This window comes from Orcinus orca, chromosome 2 (assembly GCF_937001465.1).
Source record: "Orcinus orca chromosome 2, mOrcOrc1.1, whole genome shotgun sequence".
Taxonomy (NCBI): Eukaryota; Metazoa; Chordata; class Mammalia; order Artiodactyla; family Delphinidae; genus Orcinus; species Orcinus orca.
In genome coordinates, this window is record NC_064560.1 from 116,311,758 (window position 1) to 116,333,086 (window position 21,329).

Sequence of the window (21,329 nt, forward strand, 5' to 3'; positions counted from 1 at the left end):
AAGGCCTGTTAAGTATTTCACCATAATTCTGGGGGAAAAAATTACACACAGTAATTTGTATGAAGTTTATATAACTGGACTTGATCCGTTAGTGACTCTAGAGTAGTTCAATGTCTAAAAGGACTCCTTTAATAAAAAGTTTTTGTAAACTGTAATACTAGTTAACATATAGCTTGCTTTAAGAATATCTATTGTCCTTAGCCACTAAGACTATGTTTATGTCCTGTTATTCACCAGGGGAACAGGTATGTTACACCCTGAACACACTGGTACTATGAGGCTAGCCATTCTTCACTGTAGAATGACTCCTTAAGCCAAATACTTGTCATCAAGTTGTACAAAATTTCGAAGTCTCCATGTAAAACACGCTGCAAAGATTAGAACACCAAAAACCTCCTCCAAATGGCATGTCCAAAACTTTGAAAACAGTAAGGAATACCTATTATTATCTCCTTCAGCGGCACTTCTCCCAAATATGTCTCAGGGCATTAGAATTCTCTACTCCAACTCAGCACAAACCTCCCAACACCACGTCCTGCTTTAATTATTGTAACTGATTTATTTCAAGTTTATACATTCTTCCTTCCACTTGCCAAATTTCTTCTGTTCTTAGGTTTCTAAAAAAATAGTCATTTTTCAAAAGCAGAAAAAGAAAGATATATATATTTAATATATAAAAGAAAAAGCTAAATCTGACATAATTATATTCTTAAAAACATTCCATTTATTTACAGATGTATAAAAAGGCAAATTATTGGCCTACTGAGATCATGCTTCTTATAGAGTTAGGGTGAGAGCTCACTATCCTCCCAATTCCTCAACTCCTCACTCAACTACATCTTTCATAACCACACATGTAATTTTCATAGATCAGTTTCTCCTGGGGTAAGGTTAAAAGGTAGGAGTTTTTGGAGATTTTAGATTTCTATCAAGACTGCAGGATTGTTCTGAAGATTGAGCCCTCCTAAAATTAGCCCTAACAACTTTCTAGTTCCAAGAAGGTCTTGAAAACACCATTATCTTGGGGGTTTTGTAATGATATCTGCAGCCTTCCTTGAACAGCTGGGATCATCTCTCATTTCTATCTTTGTACATCTCTCATAAACAGAGTTAAATATCTTCCCATCAAGTAATGAATATTACTTGTCTATTTTCTTCTAAAAAAAAAAAGAACAGTGTTCAGAAGCAGAATGGTCCTTCTTTTCCTGAGGATTACTCGCTCACTTGCCTGCTCCTTGGCTGACCCTCAGAAGCTACAAGAGCCTTGGGAAGTCAGGAGGAAATGCAAGGACAAGACAAGCAAAGAAATAATGGGAAACTGCTATACCTGGATTAAACTACTAGCATCTCCAAGGACAATTATTAGCAGGGAAGACAGGTGCTGGACTCCTTGGCTAAGGCATTGAATGAAATCTCCTGGGTAAAGAGAAGTGGGAGGGATAATGAGAAGCTGAGGGGTGCTCATTACCTACTTCAAGCTTCTTCAGTAACCTTTAGAGGTGGGAAGGTTGAATGCTGATGAGGAGGTCTAGAAAGGCAAGTAACACAAAACCAACAAAGAATTTGTTCCCACTGCAATTTGCAGAAGAAAATTTCCCACCCTTTTCAATCTGTTTATTACCAGAGTTACTAGAAAGGGAACCAACCACGGAGGTAATAATTCACTGGCTAGGACCATTCCAAAGTTGGTTTCACAACCTAGTTTTGAAGATATGCTGAGTGGGATTTGGGATAAAGAAGGCAGGGGATGTAGAAGAAACAGCATCACCTAGGCACAGCCCAGGCACTGGAAGCTCTTGTGTTAGTGTTTCACAACACAAGCAAATCCTGTCAATGAAGACAGAACAGGGGTTACATTCCAAAATATAATTATTTAAGAAAGGCAAAATGCAGCAGCTAAATCCCAGTCTATACATTTTCAGAATAGTGATTCTTGCCCCCAGGAGTTTCCAAGAGACCCCTCAAGTGCACCATGATTATTTACAAACTAGATAGGAAACATCATTTCTATACTCAATACAAATCTCATCTCCTAGGTTGAAAACTTCAGCCTTTGAGAAATCTATGAAAACAACTATACAAAAATATAAATATCTTTATCTTTACAGGCTGTCAGTCCTTCATACCCTGACAGCTAATGAGTGAAAAAGCTCTACAGATCACTGAATCCATGGTAGCAGATAATAAAAAATATATCTTGTGATTCAAATACTGCCTTATTTCCCTGGTAAAGAATGCCTACTGTGACTTTTCTTTTCTTTACATCCTGTGCAGGTAATAGTGAATGAAACCTTCAAGCACCAGGAGGCTGGCTTGATTTGGGGAACATCCAGCCTCACAGATTTTTATTTTGGCCACTGTCTCTGGTATGGAGAGGGAATGCTTTTCATTTTAGCTGTCTCTTGAGTGATGTGATTTGTGAAAGGGGGTGGACTCCCTCTATGCCTACCTCCAAAATATGTAATCCAGGTAGAAATCCTTGGTACTATGAAATGGTCTTCTCAACACCCAAAGACAATAAGGGAGAACTAGTAATTTTAACATCTCAAAATGATTACCTTAGTAATAAAGAGTTTTTGTTTTTGTTTTAAAGCATTCCTACTTTACCAGAAGGCTTGGATTTATAATTCTGATTGAAAAGGTGAGGGAATGGAAGCTACTTGGGATATAAAAGAAGAGAAAATTTTGTTGAATGACACTAAGTCCTTCACTTTGGTATTCCATGGTACCCATCCTCTCTCCCCCTACTCTTGAAACACCAACTAAAAACTATCTCTTCTGGATCCCTCTGCACAAGTGCATCACATTCCTTGGACTTCAGATTTAAACAACTTAAACAACAGCTATCAACTAAGGTTCAGTTCATAGCAACTCCAAAGTCTCAAGCAGCTTTTTACTCTGGGAGGGAAGAACTAGGAACCACTATGGACCTACAGTCTTGTTATGAATTCCTTGGGTAAGAGGGGCACCTCGTGTTCAGTAATGGATCGCATCTTCTTAGAGAGGATGAGGAGACCCAGCACCACAAGTGAGGTAACACATTTTAACATGATCAGAATTTCATAGTAGTAACTTCTTATACCGAGGTCAGCACCCTACCCCCTTTCTCTCCATTATCCACTGCATCAAAGTCAAGGATCACAGTTCCATGACACAAACAGGTGCCTGCAGAGAAAGGAGGTTTCCCCTCACAGCCTGGCTTCTGCCTGAGGACAAATAAGTTCATTTCCCTGCAGAACTTGGTGAGGCCCCAGAGTTGCCCAGTTTGGCCACAACAGGTGCCAATGTAGGCATCATCTTGCTGTCCCGGCATTCCTGGTCATTCCCTGTTAAGTTCATTTTGTGTCCAACTGACCCAGCTTTGGCAGCTACAGGTGCCAAACAAGGCATCACCTTGAGACTCTGACCATCTGCATCACTGGAAGGATTAGCTACTTTTAAACCTAGAGGTGCCAATTTTGGCATCGGCCTCCACAAAGTATCTGTGCTGCTGTTTTCTAGGCCAGCCTTCATGTGTAGGATGGGGGGTGAAGACACACTTTCAGGCTCTGCAGGGATGCCAGAAGTACTCTTCCCTTCATCACCAGCTTTCCTGTGGGAAACAACGGAATCCTTTATCTCAGAGTCAATAACAATCTTAAGGACATCTGGCTCAGAGGCTGGTTCTGCAAGTTGTTTTTCATTCTCAGAAAAGTCATCATCTTCCAAGTGCAAGAGGAGCGGGCTGACAGAGTCACTTTCCCCTTGAACATCAGGCAATTCTTTCAAACCAGTTCCCAAGTGGCCAACCTGGAAAGCTGCTCTGTTCCCAGGAGGAAGCTTACTGATAAAAGCCTGTCGAGCATCCCCTGGGAACTCTGTATCCATAGAGCTGGGCAGTTCAGCCAGGTTAACAGAGTCATCATTTAACTGCTGATTAAGAAAGGCAATCTCATTGAGCAGAGATGTCAGTGTCTCATCAGTATCATCCTCATCTTCCATATTAGTTAGCAGTTCGCTGGGATCCAGTGCTGCTTCCTCTATAGCTGATGCTACCTTTCTCAATTCCATCTCTATGCTTGAGTCTTTGAGATCTTTCATCTTTAATTTATGAAATGGAGACTCCTTTGTCTTCAGTCTCTCCCGTCTTGATTCACTCTCTTTCCATTTATGCTGAATTCCTCTCATATCACTGGAAATCTTTTTGGGTAAGAACTCCTGTGCTTCTTGCATACTGGAAACATCAACTATTTGTGGAAAACCAGAATCTTTATTTGACAGATAAACCTGTGTTGTACCCAGCGCCATTCTGACATCTCTGTGGTTGCCTCTGGAAGAGATTCTACCCAAATCTTCACAGGAGTTATCTTCATTCCTGACAGTGTTTTTCAGGTGGTCAGGCGGCTTGCCATCAGGAACTTCATGAGGGTATTTGCTGCCACCCATATCTACCAAACCTCCCTCCGTGGCCAATGATGTCACATTAACAATTCTTGGCATCATAAATAAGTCGTCGTTTTCTGGGGGGAAAAAAAAAACTCATTTATATCTACAGTGGTAAGTACTCTCATTCATACCCAATGACCATCTCATGGGAGTTGTAGTTAAAATTTCACCAGTCTACTTTTATCAAGAAGATGAAAGGAAATACCAGTTTTTCAAATTACGGACTTAGCCTAACAAGAAAATAGGTAAAAATCTAACCAAAAGACACTTTGATATTCCATCATTAATAAAAGTTCTATTTAATTATTTTATAGAAATGCTCCCCAAGTTTATTTTTTTATCCTGAGGCAGGCATGCACCTTGATTCTGTTCGTCCAATTAACTGCTACTCTGAGGGAAAGATGAAGCCCTAGAGGCAGCACTGTAAGAAAGGATGACTCCTCCAGACTGGGTTTAGCAGTATTAGTACTGGTAAGGATACTCTTTTACCTTAATAGAAATTCAGGTTCCTAAAACCTAAAATTTCGTCAAAGTGAACTTTCCTTTTCACCTCAACTCCTTATCCCCAAAAGGGAGGGTGCTGAAACTGTATCAGGCTGGTAATGTAGGAGTGTACCATCTCTGAGTACAACACAAAATTGATAAATATTTATTAACACCAAAAACTAAAACAATGACTCCTCAACCTCCTTTTACTTTCACATCTTTTCAATTCTTTTCCTACTCAGAAATTAGAAGAGATCGCAAAATAGTTCCCATTCCCAGGTAAAAAAGACCATTCAATACCACAGATAGGGCAAAACATGTTCTAAAAAGACAATCTTCTCTTACAAAGGCAAACTCGAATACAATAGCTCTTTATCATCACAGAACACATTCAAAGGCTTTCTCTGTCACTTTGAGATACCAGGGATAACTCTTTTTCACTACCCATGAAAGACAACACTTATGACATACCTGACTGAGCCACAGCACTGCTGGCAACTTGAGGTTTCAGATCTGCTTCTAGGAGAGCAGGAGAAACAGTAACCACTGGTCCTGAGAATAAGGGACCTTTTAAAGTGAGCAACTGCCCTTGTGGAGTCATCACAATGTTGGCAGAGGTGTGTGGAGTGTTAGAGGGTGAGGTATTTTCTGTAAGGAAGAGCAGAAATTAGTTAAGGATAAAAGATCTTCAATTAATGCTAGTGAATACCCTAAGAGTATAGGAGACATCTCTAAAAACCACACCTTGTCTTAAAAAGCAAGAAATAAAATTCAAATTTAGTTAGAGAACCTCAACTTGCAATTTACTTTTTGAACCATTTTTCAGTACCTGTCCAGTGATTCTCTTAAGGGACAGAATTTCTTATTGTTGAGGAACAGAGCCATGGAACCACTTTTTCAATGGAATGCTTCTGATGGTCTTGATGGTGAATCAGGATGAAGGCACACACAATTTTATCCCTAGGTTTGCTTTCCTATATACCGCTAAAAAATTACTTCAAGTTTTTAGACCTTAGTTTTTCCACCTGTAAAATGAGGTGACTGGACTAAATGATCATTAAAATTCTTTCTTAGCAATAACATCATTTAAATGTGCAATGTTAAAACTAACTCATATTTTAGTATATATCACTACTTTCTTAGTTGATATAATAAACCAGATTTCCTTGGTTCATACGCTGTGCTATCCAAAGAGTAAAAAAGGATATACCATTCTCAAAGGATATAAACAAGTAATATAAAATCAATATAGCCTCACTTCCAAAATCAAGATAGGAGAGAATAAAAAAATCAAAACCAATTTACTTTGTTCCTTAATAGCAATTCATTGACAGACTGCAATCTGATGAAAAGTAGAGCCTGATTAACAAAAATAAACTTTAAAAAAACTTTCCAATTTATTTGTCTCATCTAGATCCAAACTTCCTCAACTCATGAGCAGAACTGCAGGGAAATCAAAGAGTTCATTTATAAAGTCTGAAAAGATGGCAGCTTAAAAAAAATACTGAAACATTAGAAGAAAAATACTTGTCTGAAGACTGCTATCGGAAGTAGCTCTTCTATGTTACCATGACTGATAACTTACTAGGATTTGCTTGAGTGTGTAAAGCTAGAAACTGAAATCTAATGTAGTTAATATTCTACTTTTAATACAACCCATCTTTCATTTAATTAAAACTAAAATTATGGCCAAGAGAAGACATTCAGTTCTCTAAACTAAACTAAACTAATGTTCATCTACATTAAAGAAAGCAAAGAATGTCTCTCCTACCTGTGGCCTGGTCTTTTTTTCTGGAAAGAATCAAAGGTTTCCCCTTCCTGTTATTTATAAACATGTGTCCGAGATCTACAGATGATGCAGAAGATCCTTCCTGCTGTTTGCTAGTTCTGGGAGACACATCAAACTCATCTGATCCCATCTTCTTTTTTCTTTTTTGTGCCTCTAATGCTTGTTGTTTTGCATAAATATACTCTAGCTTCTTCAGGACCACTTCTTCTGTCTTACCTATAGGTTGATAGGGAATAAACTGTTACTCTCTGTAAGACCCCACGTAATAATGAGAAATAGAGTCAACTGAAATCCAGTTGATTTAACTATATTCCCCTAAACTATGGAAGGCAAGAGTAATTATAATCCAGAAGAAATGTCCCACCCAGTCAAACGATAATTCTGATGTTAACTCTGGGAACCAAGCCTGAAACTAAGTAGTATCTGAAAGATCTACTAAGGATTTTCCTCACTAAAGCTATATTTATACTCTGTATCAGAGATCATTCACTTATCTCACCTGAAAGAGATGATACTTTCCGTATCAAAATATTCCGTTTGCGAGTCAGAAGATTTTTCTGTCCTATCAACTTGTCTGCCTGATCTGTTAGTCCTTGAATTTCGCTGAATGCCTACGACAAGAAATAGTAATATCACGTCCATCAGTTTGCTTTTTCCGAAAAACAGGTGGGGGCTACACAATTTCTTAAATAAAAAAATTTTTATCTAATATTTTAGAGAACTTTATAATGCCATTTAAAACAATTGTTAATGTTTTACAAACTTATGATTACCGGGGAGAAACAGAAGGAGGGATAAACTGCGAGACTGGGATTGACATAAACATACTACTATATATAAAATAGATAACTAATAAGGACATACTATATATAGCACAGGGAACTCTACTCAATACTCTGTAATGGCCTCTATGGGAAAAGAATCTAAAAAAGAGTGGATATATGTATCTGTGTAACAGATCCACTTTGCTGTACACCTGAAACTAACACAACATTGTAAATCAACTAAACTCCAATAAAAATTTTAAAAATAATAAAGTATAGAAGTAAATTAAAAAAAACCCAAAAAACAATTTTTAATGTTTCAGAATTTATTTTTTGTTAAACTTTAGGCGATTTTTCTGTCTTATACTTCTAGGGAAAGTGATTATTTACAAAGAGCACCACTGAGTGGTTAACAGGTATTTCTACTACTGCAAGGAGAAACAAAACATTTTACTCTGCTTAGATCTTAATAATCAACTTTAAAATCAACTCCTAGGGGCTTCCCTGGTGGCGCAGTGGTTGACAGTCTGCCTGCCGATGCAGGGGACACGGGTTTGTGCCCCAGTCCAGGAAGATCCCACATGCCACAGAGCGGCTGGGCCTGTGAGCCATGGCCGCTGAGCCTGCACGTCCGGAGCCTTTGCTCCACAACGGGAGAGGCCATAACAGTGAGAGGCCCGCGCGTACGGCAAAAAAAAAAAAAAAAAAAAATCAACTCCTAATCTAAGCAAAATCTGGTTGAAATAACCTTGTTCTAGAGGGATATGACTGCTTGCCTTTTACTCTTCCAACTTCTACTTATAAGCAATTTAAACAAAATTACTTCAGATATTCTACATGCAAAATTAAAACTTCTGCTAGCTTGAATACTAGAGTTTCCTTTAAAGTGACTATCAACTGTTAAGAAGTATGTCAAAATAGCAGTCGTGTTGTGCCTTTCACCGTGATAAACTTTTCTAAGTACTACGGAAAACACCAGTGTAAAGAAGTCATAGTAAACAGAGTTTACCAGAGTTTCTAACTTTTTTTGAAGGAAGGATAATGACTCTGCTGGTTAAGAATCTGACTTTCAATGAAAAGCTACTCTGACTCAACATAAGGACTTTTCTTCCTAAGGGATTTATTGGGCATTCATTAGTCCACCTTCAAATGTTAAACACAAGCTCTATTTCAATCTTCTTCATTCTCTTTCTCATAAATATCTCTAGAAGATTCTTTCAGTCAAGCTCTTACTTGTCTGTCATTTACACATAACACTTACCCTAGTAAGAATGAGACTTTTGGAAACCTTGGAAGAATGAAGTAACCCCAACGTGATCTTCAATTTCTCAAAGAGATCCCTCATTTCACCACGGCGGCGCCGCTCATTGGCAGTGTGTGTCCGGCGATAATAAGCAAAAGCCTCTGCTTCTTTCTGTAGTTTTTCACTCCAGTAATCAGGTTTTAGTTTTAGAGGAACTGGTGTAGCCTGTCCAAACAAAAGATCGCCACCTAAGTATCTTTCACATGTACCTGCCCTCTTCCTGCACCCCAAATGGCACTGCTCTATATCAGACACCCACCATCTTCTGCCTGGAGTATCATAACAGCCTCTCAATTGGTCAACTTACTACCAGTCTATCCTTATCAACAGTGTAAATCAACAGTGTAAATTCTAATACATGCGAATGTGATATCACTTCTCAGCTCAAATTACAGTAGTTCTCAAATGAGGGAGAATTTGAGAGAGGGGATCTATAAAAAAGCTCATCTGTATAATTTATTATTAAAACTTGTTTTCATGACACAAATTATATGGAAAACTTTAACAAAATCTCGATTAGTGAAAAACGAGTTGAAAATTTTTTTTCGTAAATACTGTAAGACCCTTTAAAATTTATGGGAAAGGGTCAACTGCCTCTCTTCCTAAATCACTGTTCTCTCCAACCATTCCAAAGTGCTAGAAGTTTCCTAAACACACGACAATCCCACATCTCCATGCCATTACACAGGCTGTTGCCTGCACCTAACCCCTCCCACCCCCCCTTCATAACTTAACATTTAAAACTCAGACTTTGCATTTTTTAGGAATGTCTTTCTTGACCTCAGGATGCCTTAGGCTTCCTTTCTCTCTTATTTATTCTACTTCCATTTTTAAAGTTATTTACTATAAAGAAGTAAAAGATGCATACAGGATTTAAAATATAAACATGTAAAGATCTTATAATGAAAAGCAACTGTATCTTGCACCTACAACTGGATCCTCAGAAACAACCACTTTTTGATTATTTTAGTGGCCTTTTCTGGTTCTTAAGTCTATATATATCCTAAGTTAAAAATAGTAACATACGCTTATTCTTTTCATTTTTCAATACAACCTATTTACTTCCTGCTATGCAGAAAAGGATTTAGCTCACCACTCTCTTGCATCTCACCATCCATCTTCCTAATACAGATATATCATTAATTTTAGTTCTCTATTGATCCCTTTGCAACTTGAAGATAATTCTATCTCCGTTTCTCATTTCATCAATAGTGTCTCTTTGTAAAATGAGGATATCAGTACTCATATCCTTCCCTACATTCCTTCTTCCCTCTTTTACCTCCCAACTTGTCATTTGTACTTACTCATTTTTCAAGACTGAAAATTAAGTCTTACCTACTTTATTCATGGATTATAAAAGTTTTAAAAAATCATCAACAGTGACCAACCTATTATGACAATATGAATATTAATCATACCAAGTGAGTAATAATTACATTTCCTGTCTTTTACAGTTTCTTGGTTTTGTGTATGTGTGTCCCCCCCAACCTTGATGTTTCTAACTGCCTTTATTTTCTTGACACTGTTTACCTTTATCATAGTAACAGTGGTACCATATCATGGGGTATGAAAGTACCCCCAAACTCTTCTACAAAATCAGTGTCTTTCTAAAGTTAAAAACATGTACATTAGTACAGTGTGGGAAAATCAAAGATACAGCCAGATAGAAATAAAATTAATACTAAGTTTAAATACACCAATACACTAAAAATAATTTGCATGTAACAATAATGGTACAAAACAATGGACTGTGTAAATAGCTATTGTGAAAATTCTTACATCTCAAAAATGTTTTAGGATGTCCAATGAAAAAATAAAAATTGTGATATATTCAAAATAATTATGGCCCTGCAAACATGTATCATATGCTCCCCCAAATCAAACCAAACTCAAACTAATCACCCAGTAGTTTTTCAAAGGACCTGAATACCACCCTCCATCTCAACCCAATCTCATCATTTTTATCTCTTAAATTAAGAAGACAGAATAACAAGTGGAAAATGGTTAAACAATTGCACTCTCTTCCATTCTTAGTGTTAGTTAGGATAAAGAGAAAACCTTCCTTAATTATGGTACTATGATATCCTACACTGAGTACATTAAGAAAATCAAATAAGGTTTATAATTTCATGGCTCCCTGAACTGCTAGCCATTACTTCAGATAATAACTAATTTTTTAGATCACCAGAAAAATCAGGAGCCTAAATAAGAAAGAATGCTAGCCTGTTTCACATCATATCATTACATTATAGGATTAGTTTTCAAATAAGCACATCAGTTTTCATAAACTCCATACCCATTTTAATTCCTCTAAATTATTCTATCAACTGGGGGTGGGGGGCAGTAGACAACTGAGAAGGGAAAAAAAAAGCATTAATAGTATAATTTCATTAAGGGGAAAAAAGCTGATTATATTAACTCACTGGTAAAAATGGCCCTGAAAAAAGTCATAGCTAATACAGCTAATGTTGTTTTAACCCTAAGGACAAATGTTATCAATTTTATTAAATGAGTAATTATCATTAAACATACTGTAAATACCTTTCGACTCTTTTCAGCAGCTTTCTCATCTGTAGTGATATGCGTACGGCACCTAGATGAAGACAATATTTTCCAATTCTTATTGAAATTCAGTAATCTAATACCTATTTCATAGCTATATTAAACCAAACCATCCCAAATTGTCTAAATTGTAAGCAGCTTCTTTTCCCCATGGTCCGATATGTGGCAATATGATTTATTCAACAATATGCTTTTTTCTCAAATAAAAGTGTCCAAATAGACCCTAAAACTGCAAATTACTTTTTTTCAATTGTGAAATATTTCAAACATATAAAACTGTACAAACAAAATACATAATCAACATCCAGGTATCTGTCACTAAGCTTGAGAAATAAAACATCACCAAAATATAGGCACATTCATCACCTTCCTTCCTTCTCTTAAGTAAATGCTCGCGAACTGAGTTTACCATGCACATCTTTACAGTTTCTCCTAGGAATGTACTGATTCATCCCTAAACAGAAGATATTATGTAGCATTTTAAACTTACATGTAGTGTATCTTTCTTCAACTGATTTGTCTCATTCAGCACTGCATGTGAGATATGTTGATATATCTAGTTCAATCATTTTAACTGCTATATAGTATTCCAAACTGTTGAATTTTCCAAAATTTGTTTTAGAATGTTAGTAGTTATTTAGGTTGTATCCAAATTTCACAATGGCAAATTTTCACAATGGCTGCAATGGACAATCCCAGACATGACCCCTTGTACATGTGTGTGAGCCTTTCTATGATGTATACCTAGGAGTGGAACTGCTGGATGGAAGAAATGCATGCACATCTTCAACTGTGGTCATGTCATACTGCTCTCCAAAGTGGTTTTAACTTACACTCCCACCTGCAGAATGTTCCCATTGCTCCACATCTAGACAACAGTACTATCAGAAATCTCGATTTATACCAATCTTATGGGTATAAATTGGTAAAGTCACTGTGGTTTAATTTGCATTTCCCACTTCGCCTTCCAATGCCAGGGGTGGAGGTTCGATCCCTGGTCGGGGAGATAAGATCCCACATGCCTCGGGGCCAAAAAACCAAAACATAAAACAGAAGCAATGTTGTAACAAACTCAATGAAGACTTTAAAAATGGTCCACATCAAAAAAAAAAAAAATCTTAAAAAACTTTTTTTTGCATTTCTCTAATTACTTGTGAGGTAGAACAAATTTGCATGTTTACTGGCAGTCTTTTGTGAATTGCCCATGATATCCATTACTTACTTTTCTACTGGATCTTTTTCTTAATGACTTGTAAGAATTATTTTATATGCTTGATACTAATCTTCTGTCAAACACATATTGCAAATATTTTCCTTACAGTGTGAAACTGCCTTTTCACTGACAGAAATTTTTAAAATTTTAACAATCTGCTCCTTTACAGTTATGTGTTGGTTATTCTTGGCCCTTTATTATTCCAGTCCATTAAGATGGTATCTCTCTGTTTACTTAATTCTTCTTTTTTTTTAAAAATAAATTTTATTTCTTTATTGGTTGATTGATTGATTGATTGACTGCTGCGTTGGGTCCCCGTTGCTGTGCGCAGGCTTTCTCTAGTTGCGGTGAGTAGGGGCTACTCTTCGTTGCGGTGGCTTCTCTTATTGTGGAGCACGGGCTCTAGGTGCACGGGCTTCAGTAGTTGCGGCGCAGGGGCTTAGCTGCCCCGCAGCATGTGGGATCTTCCCGGAAGAGGGACTGAACCTGTGTCCCCTGCATTGGCAGGTGGATTCTTAACCACTGCGCCACCAGGGAAGTCCCTACTGAATTCTTCTTCAATGTCTTTCAATAACATTTTATAAAAGTCTTGCACAACTTGTGTTAATAATCCCAAACAGATTTTTCGTATTTTTAATTACCTTTTTTTGCTTGTTGCTATTGTTTAGGAACTCGATTTTAGTATACTGAACTTACATCCTGCAATACTGCTGAACTTAAGTCTAATTAAGTTTTTAAGAGATTTAAATTCTTTCAGTCTTAACCAGTAGGCAACTGAAGTACCTTCCAAATAGCCCTGGAGTGAAGAAAAATACTACCTACAGCCCTCCTTAGACTTTCTCACTAGGAATGAAGAATTACTCTTTCTTAACTCATTGCTGCTTCAGGTAGCTGATGACATAACAGGTTGAAAAGCTCAATGTCTGGCACAAAATAACAACTCTTACCTTCTTTCCCTTCTTTCTCTCACACTCCAGTTCCTAATCAATACAAGGCTTACTCAGAACATTTTTTTCTAAGGCATCATGCTCTCTGTATTTTCATCTCATCAGCTGAACAGCTATGAAAATTTTTCTAACTGTAATGACCTATTCAACTAGCAAAGTAACCAAATTTAGAATTTAATGCCATATTCTTAAAAGAACTAACCTTTGTTGAATAGTCCACTTGCATCAGTTATGTTAGTTATCTCATACATTATCTCATTTAATACTTGAAATGGGGGCATTTTCTTCATTTCATAGGTAAAGAATCTAAGATTCAGAGAGATTACAGACTTGCCCAAGATTAAACAGCCACAAACTAGCAAAAGCAGTATTTTAATACCAATGTATCAGGCTCCAAAAGCATATGTTATTCACACTTATATACTGCCTCCTAGCAATAAGGCAAGTTAATTACCTCTGGATTACAGCTCCTCTCCTCATCTACTACTAAGAAAAAAGCTAGAGAAATAAAGGAACCATGTCAGTTACCCAGAACTCCTGAATAGAACATTTAGTTTTGCTTATGGTCATAAAATTACAACAACAAAAAACAACAATCCAAAGAGAAGTAAGACTTACAGCTGTTTGAAAGTCTGTGTATGGGCAGCTGCGGTCTTCAAGTGGACAACATTAACTTCCTCCGGGAGCTCTTCTACAGTCTCAATGTCCACCTGCTCTTCATCATCCTCAATGTATTCTACACAGTTATTCTGAAATACAGCATTTCAACAGTAAATAAAGTATTGGGAAGCAAGCACACCTAAACTTTTCAACTGAATGCTCCCCTTATAAAGCCAACCAGTGCCAAACACTGATCTTAAACCATGAGTACTGATAATCCTAAACTTGTTAATCATAAAATGGAATTAAGTCATAAAGACAACATATGGTTAGAGCTAACTACCAAGAACTACATTATAAATCACAGATATATATTAAAAACACATCATTAGACTGAAGAGACAGAGTCCCCAAAGGGCTGTATGGATGCTTCAGTGTTATTTCTAGTGGACAAAATTCAGGTACAGATATATTAAAGCTGCATAAATCTTAATATTAAATAGCAGTAAAATAGAATTTGGTGAGGAAGAAGGTAGAAAGAAGAAAAATTCAGATTCTAGTTTGAGTGCTTCATGGTTAATCCCATATTAAACACCCACAGAAACATATTCAAGGCAGATATGGAAACAGATTATAGCCCAGACAGTCTTCTAAGTCTCTCAATCCTACAGAATGAGAGCTTTTGAAGAATTTCAGATACCAAAGAAGCCCAGGCTTGCTGTACTTATTATACCAAAATATGAGTCAATCAGTAAGCATTTATTGAGCACCCACCACAGAAACTCACTGTATATTTATAACAGTAGACTATATGGATTATGGGATATGCAGATACTTTTAAGTCCACCTTTAAAAGTAGTGTTTTACTATGCCAGAAACCAAACAGAGAATACATTATCTGTAATTGTACTGTACCAGAGAGGCACAACTCAAAATGAAGCATCCCCATCACCTTATTAATTCTATGTTTAAACTTGCTGGAAAAACTACTTACCCCCAAATTACAGGCTCCCTAAGGCTAAAGGACATAAATGATGCAAGTCATCGTTCATGATCCCCAATTTAAACATCATCTAAATAATGTGTATTAAATATAAACAATGGATATTAAAATTAACGTTAGGAAGCTAAATCAACAGAACCCCAAGGGTTTGAATAGTAATGTAGGTAGATGCTTTACCATATTTAAACTGAAGAATGTGTACTGCGTGGCTTTAATTGCAGGCTTTATAAATAATATCCAATAAACTTCATCAGAGAAGACTTAAAAAGGCTACTCACAACTTTCCTTACACTATTCCAATATAATGCTAATCACAGGTATAAAGTTATCATAGGTGTCAGACATAAACATAAATACAATGTAGAATTTAGATGTGAATGTCCTTAGTTTTAAAAGGCCAGTGTACCTGTCAGATTCCCTATTAGGAAATTCAAGCAATGCCACGCTGTATGACTAAGAAACACTAAAGGTTCCATTAAGTCAGTTCTACTGATAGCAATAGTTTTCACTGATTTTAAAGCTGGACTGTTTTTGACCTGTGGTTGCCAAGGGGCAGGAGGTGTGGGGAGAGGGATGGATTGGGAGTTTGGGATTAGCAGATGCAAACTATATACAGAATGGATAAACAACAAGGTCTTACTGTATAGCACAGGGAACTATATTCAATACCCTGTAATAAACCATAATGGAAAAATTTTTTAAATTAAAATTAAAATAAAGTTGGACTGTTTTTGGTCTGATGCTTACCTAGGCTGACTTACAACGAAAGACCCTGCAAAAAGTGCAAGAAGATCTGCAATCTAACTCCTAAACTACCTATAGACATAAGTCCTCAAAAAAGATTAGGTTATAGACAGAATGTGAGGCAAATGCGTGTAGAATCATCCAACTGTAGAGCTAGAGCCTCATTTTATAAATGAGACAGGTGAGGTACAGAGATAACCAACATAGGAACGTTAGAATATTTAAACATTTTCGAGGTTTAAAATATGAATCTTTTTGCTATATTTTATCTCCGTAAGGCAGTTAGTTAGGCATTAACAGAGAAGGACCAGGTAACACAGGGAATGAATGAATCTCAAGGAAGTGAGATTCTAAAACTGCCAGGCATGACAATCATTGTATTATCTGCTCCTGAAGAGAGGGACACAATTTAGATCTCAAGGCACCCCACAGGCAGCTGGCTATCACCTCCTTATGTTTTACATCAGACCCCAGGTCAGGGGTCGGCAAACCACAGCCTGCCATCTGTTTTTGTAAATAAAGTTTTATTGGAACACAGCCACACTCATTCAGTTACTATTGCTTATGGCTGCTTTCACTCTACAACAGCAGTTGAGTAGTTGCAAGAGCAAGTCATCTAGCCTGCAAAGTCTAAAATATTTACAATCTGGCCCTTTACAAAAAAAGTTTGCCCAACTCCTGCCCTATATCATATCTGACTCTCAAGTTACTTAGTTCAGCAAATACAACCCTAAATAAAAGTCTAAAAAATGGCTTCAGAAAAATATAAATTAGAAAGGTCAAATTACAAAGGAAGATGACCAAAGTTCAGAATACAAATTCTAGACACTAATTTTAGGAGATGATTAAAAACAACTTTAGGCAGGGTTGTATTAAAATATTAAATAGTATTTTTCGTTTCTCTCCAAAAAGAAAAACATCTCTATAAATGCAGGTAGATAAATTATCTTCCAGTTCTAAGGCTGCCTATTCCCTGTTTCTTATATATATCTACCAGATAAGCTACGATCACTTCACATACAAAATGTCAAAGAAACTGAGACTGAATGGGAGTAGTGGTTTCAGACTTTTTCTTTAAAAAAAAACCTAATTTGATAGGGACTCTCAAGCATCTATCCCCCTAAGGCTTAACTCAGCCTTCCTATAATATCAGACAAGTCTCAAAGCTCAATATAAGCTCAATAAATGTTACCTGACTGACACAGCCCAAAAACTACAAAGTCATTTAATCATGATCTAAACCTAGGCATCCAAATCAATGTATCAGGTCTTAGTGATCTTCTGGAAAAACTACTGTCTCTAATGAATCATTTAAATTCTTGAGGTTTCAGTCACAACAAAAATGGGCTCACCACCTTTTCTACATCATCAACCTCCTCACTCTGGTAGTCAGAAACAACATCCACAATCTCATCAATAGAATCATCGGTTTTCTCATTCTCATCTTCCTCATCATCCTCTTCCAAATCCAAAACAGTGAAGTCAGCACTGCTTCTCCCACCCTTCTTCTCTTGCTTTGGTTTTATCTGTTCTCCTGATAGCAGTAAGTGACCTTGAAAATGTCCTTCCCCTCTGCTCCCTTTGGTAGCTCTCCTAGGAAATATGGAGAAGGCTGCAGGACTAGAAATCCTACTCCAAGAATCACATTCAGTTTTTAAAATTCTGGCATTCTCAGTAGTTCCACTTTTTCCAAGTAAATCAGAGATGCCGTGTTCTTGTTGAAACACATCTGAATTTTCCTGACAAGTTTCTGTTTCTTTAATTAACTGCTCATCTGTCTCTTTCTTGCATTCTTGTGAAGTTCTAACACATTTCTGGGTCAAAGGGCCCTTTAGGTGTTTTCTCCACCTCTCCCTAATGCTGTCCTTCTCCAGAGAATCTCCACATCCCTTCTCCTTGGCCTCTGGCTTTGGATTAGATTGCTGCTCCACAACTCTGCTCCCTGAAAATTCAAGTTTACTTTCTTCTTTAGAGATAATTGGAAATTCATTTGATTTTTCCCCTGGATTGTCTAAGCCTTTCTGCTGTTCCACTTTCACATCAAGTTTTTTAAGCTGCACATTACTCACACTTTGGACTGTCATATTACTGGCTCTTCCAGAAATGGTCTTAACTTCCAGAACAGTCAGTTTTTCTTTGGAACTGTTATGATTCCTAATCCCATACTCTTCATCAACATTTTTATAGTCTTCACCTGTGTGTGAGCCAGTGCTATAGGCATGCTGAGAAGGTTTAACAGTTGCAGGACGTTCTTCTGTAAGGGATTCTTCATCTAAATGATCACCCCCATCTTCCAAGGAATCATTCAGAGTTTCTTCTGAGACAGTAGCTCCTGAGTTTTGCTTTATTATATTAGCCTCAGGGTCTATAGCTTCTCCTCCTGACTGCAGGGCCTTCTTAGTTTCCTGTTCTCTTTTTAAAAAGCTTGTTTCATCTTTTTGGTCTGCATTCTGAGATTCTCTTTTCATCTGAAGTGAAGCAACATGCTGAAGAATGGAGCTGGGAACAGGCTTTTGTCCTGGGAGCTGCAACAAGGCAAAACTACCAGACTGGAGAGGAATAAGACTGGCTGTACCAACAGGCTGCCCTCCTGAACTATAGGTTATTTTGGTTTCAGAGCCTGTTTTGCTTGCAAAGCTTTGTGGTTCAGGAGGGGAAATCCTCAGAGTCAATGTACCAGACTGAGACACAAAACTAGGTCCAGAAGAAAGCAATGATGGTGCCTGAGTGATAACATTCATTGCTGGAGAAGACCCAACAGTCTGAATTACAGGATTCATAACAGAGAAAGAGGAGGATGAAGCAGAAGATGGTGGAGTCTCTGAAGGTTTGGAAGGAGTGGGTAACCGGATTCCCATCACAGACCCTGGTAAGAAAAAGAACATTTTAAATCACCACTGCCCAAAGCAAGACTTCCAAAGTATGCATTTCTTTTCTAACAGGTGATTCCAAGACACTAAGAAGACCAATCCTGGTGTATTAACATACCATATGACCAAATGATTCAAGAAAAGAGAAACTTATCAGAAATATCTCTAATTTTATACCTGGGTTCCGAAACATGACAGGCTGTAAGTTGGGCTGGGTATTAGAGCCTCGAAGCTGATGCAAAGGGAGGAGCTGGACAATCTGCCCATTAGGGTGCCTGAACAGGTTCATTCCACTTGGGCTCCTAACAGGCTGCAAGACCATCCGATGTCCCTGAAGTTGTGTGTTTGGGACAGGTCTAAGAGTAGGAGAACCCTGCTGCACTGGAATCAACAACAATCGAGGTCCAGCACGTTTCACTGTGTTAGGAGAGACCTGTGGAGTAGCCACTGGAATCTGAGGAGCATTTTCTGAAAAACAGGAAATGGGAAACATAGTATCAGAATTTCCCTTTAATACTTGGGAAAAAATAATTATGACATAGGATCTAACCATGCTACATATAACTTCTACTTTAAACTACAGAGTTGCTAAAATCCTGTCCGTCCATGATACACTACTTACTAGTCTTATGGCTGAGACAATTTACTTTAAACCTAAGTATTAGCCAGACATTGCAGGGCCTTACATTTAGATTGGTAAAAAAGAAAGTATCAATTGTCAAGAGGTGCATTTAAAGAGATAACACTTCTGCCTAATGAAAAACATGGCCTCTTAACCTGGTTCTCATTAAAGTTCAAGATAAAATTCTCTTGTTCAACTTAAAAATTCAGGCTGTTAACACTTAATAGACTTATGACTTAGTTTCACAGGTCTTTCAAGGACTAAAAATCACAAAGTACTAAAAACTTCTTGGCTTGTAAAATTCACTGATAAATAAGCAAAGCATAAAGATTTGTGGAAATTATTTTTCAGAAGGAAAAAAAATACATACCCCCAAAAAATGGAATGAAATTAAGAGACATCAAAGAAGCAGGGAAATAAAGCCTGGTTAGGAAGAGGCAAAAGATAGTTTTAAAACAAACAGAAAAAGCAGAAATTTAATGCAGAAGATGTGAATTAAAAGAAATTTCAAAATATTAATAGTACCTAAAGATTCACTTTAATGTCTGGAAGAAAATACTAAGGACATGAAAAAAAATAATATGAGTAATCTACAGCTAGGTTTTGGGTCACAGGAATAAAGAGGAAGGAATAACGTAATAGTAAGCATAAATGAAAGTGGTCTAACATTACCATTCAAATTACTGAACTTCTTTAACATTATTATTTCCAATTACCCCTTTTTTTTAAACATTATTAAATAAAATTTTTCATCAGTTTGTCACTAAATATAAAAATCAACAAGCCAAACAAAACAAAGATTTTAATATGTGATATTCTATCAGATAGGTACTCTGCCCAAAAAACATATCAAATTTCTAAAACAAAGTGAAGCTCCTAAGATTTACATGATAAATTATATATAGAAGATCCATGACTACTTTTGAAAATGAAATAAAACACAAAGACCAAACTGTTTATGAAAAATAGTGTGCAACTTAAAACAAATTCATCTATCTTATGTGAATTAAGAAACATGTTAAAGCATTCTTAATTTCCTGAACATTTCTATTCACATTAAATTTTAGAGAGTGATTCAAAACCAAATAACTCCAAAAGCGGCCTTTAATACACACACTAAATATGTGATTACTTATTAATATGCGTGAGAGGGGAAGACGGGAAAGACAAAAAGAAGGAAAGTCAAATGAAAAAGTCAGAGTTGTCTAAATACCAAAGTTGAGATCTACTTTATGAACCTATAACAAAATTATACACTTCCTTAGAAGTTGGCAGTGATTTGAGTCAGCTCCATTTATAAAAGAGCAGGTAAGAAAATCTGTTAACATTAGTATTTCCTCAAGTAGTATTACAGAAGACACTTTTAGGTGGTAGGTGGATATAGAATAACACCATATCACATTGTCAGCATTTTAATCTTTTGATTAAAATACAGAAGAAATTACCAGTCTTTGATATTATGTCTTTAATATTATGCCAACGTTTTCTAACTTTCTTCATTAAGAGAAATAGCAAGCCACATGTTAAGAACTTACAGTAGCTGGCTAGTATTTGATACTTTTTATTATTGTTTCAGTGTATTTATTTATGAGGCTACCCTCTATTTTGGCAAGTAATGTTGGTTTCCAATAACAGTAATACTGCTCCTTTTAAAAGTACATTTAAGTGAACAAATGACTGGATTTAAATAAAAATATTATGTCAATTGTATGATAGTACCAATGGGAATCAGAGCAAAATACCTGAATGTATGTTCCAAGTGACTGAAATCTGAGAGACAATGAACTACAAAAGGTAAACTGTTTTACAGTTTCATGACAATTAAAAATATAAAGAAAGGTTAGAATCCATGATTTAGAAGACATGACCAGTTAAAATATGACAAGATATGAACCTTGAGATACACAGGAAATCAAAACAGCTTCATCAACAACTATCTTACTTTTGAAATTATATATTAGCCATTTTTGGTATGTTTATTTACAGGAAGTAGCAAAAGAC

General features: G+C 36.7%; 1 protein-coding gene across 15 annotated transcripts in view; it reads right to left on the reverse strand.

Annotated features, from left to right (window-relative positions):
- Positions 1-647: 647 nt before the first annotated feature.
- The window catches only part of MGA (MAX dimerization protein MGA), a 152,817-nt gene continuing 132,135 nt past the window's right edge, over positions 648-21,329 (reverse strand). For 7 of the 15 annotated variants that reach the window (XM_033435717.2, XM_033435718.2, XM_033435716.2 and 4 more), the window contains 9 exons: positions 18,884-19,174; positions 17,189-18,702; positions 14,108-14,238; positions 11,309-11,360; positions 8,726-8,932; positions 7,200-7,311; positions 6,683-6,916; positions 5,383-5,559; positions 648-4,499 (listed from right to left, as the gene is read on the reverse strand). In XM_033435717.2, coding sequence (XP_033291608.1) covers positions 3,223-4,499; positions 5,383-5,559; positions 6,683-6,916; positions 7,200-7,311; positions 8,726-8,932; positions 11,309-11,360; positions 14,108-14,238; positions 17,189-18,702; positions 18,884-19,174 — 3,995 coding nt within the window. In that variant the 3' untranslated portion in view covers positions 648-3,222. Of the gene's footprint in view, positions 4,500-5,382; positions 5,560-6,682; positions 6,917-7,199; positions 7,312-8,725; positions 8,933-11,308; positions 11,361-14,105; positions 14,239-17,188; positions 18,703-18,883; positions 19,175-21,329 lie in introns of those variants that run through there. The other 8 variants (XM_004273968.4, XM_004273967.4, XM_049706662.1 and 5 more) reach the window with 6 other exon arrangements.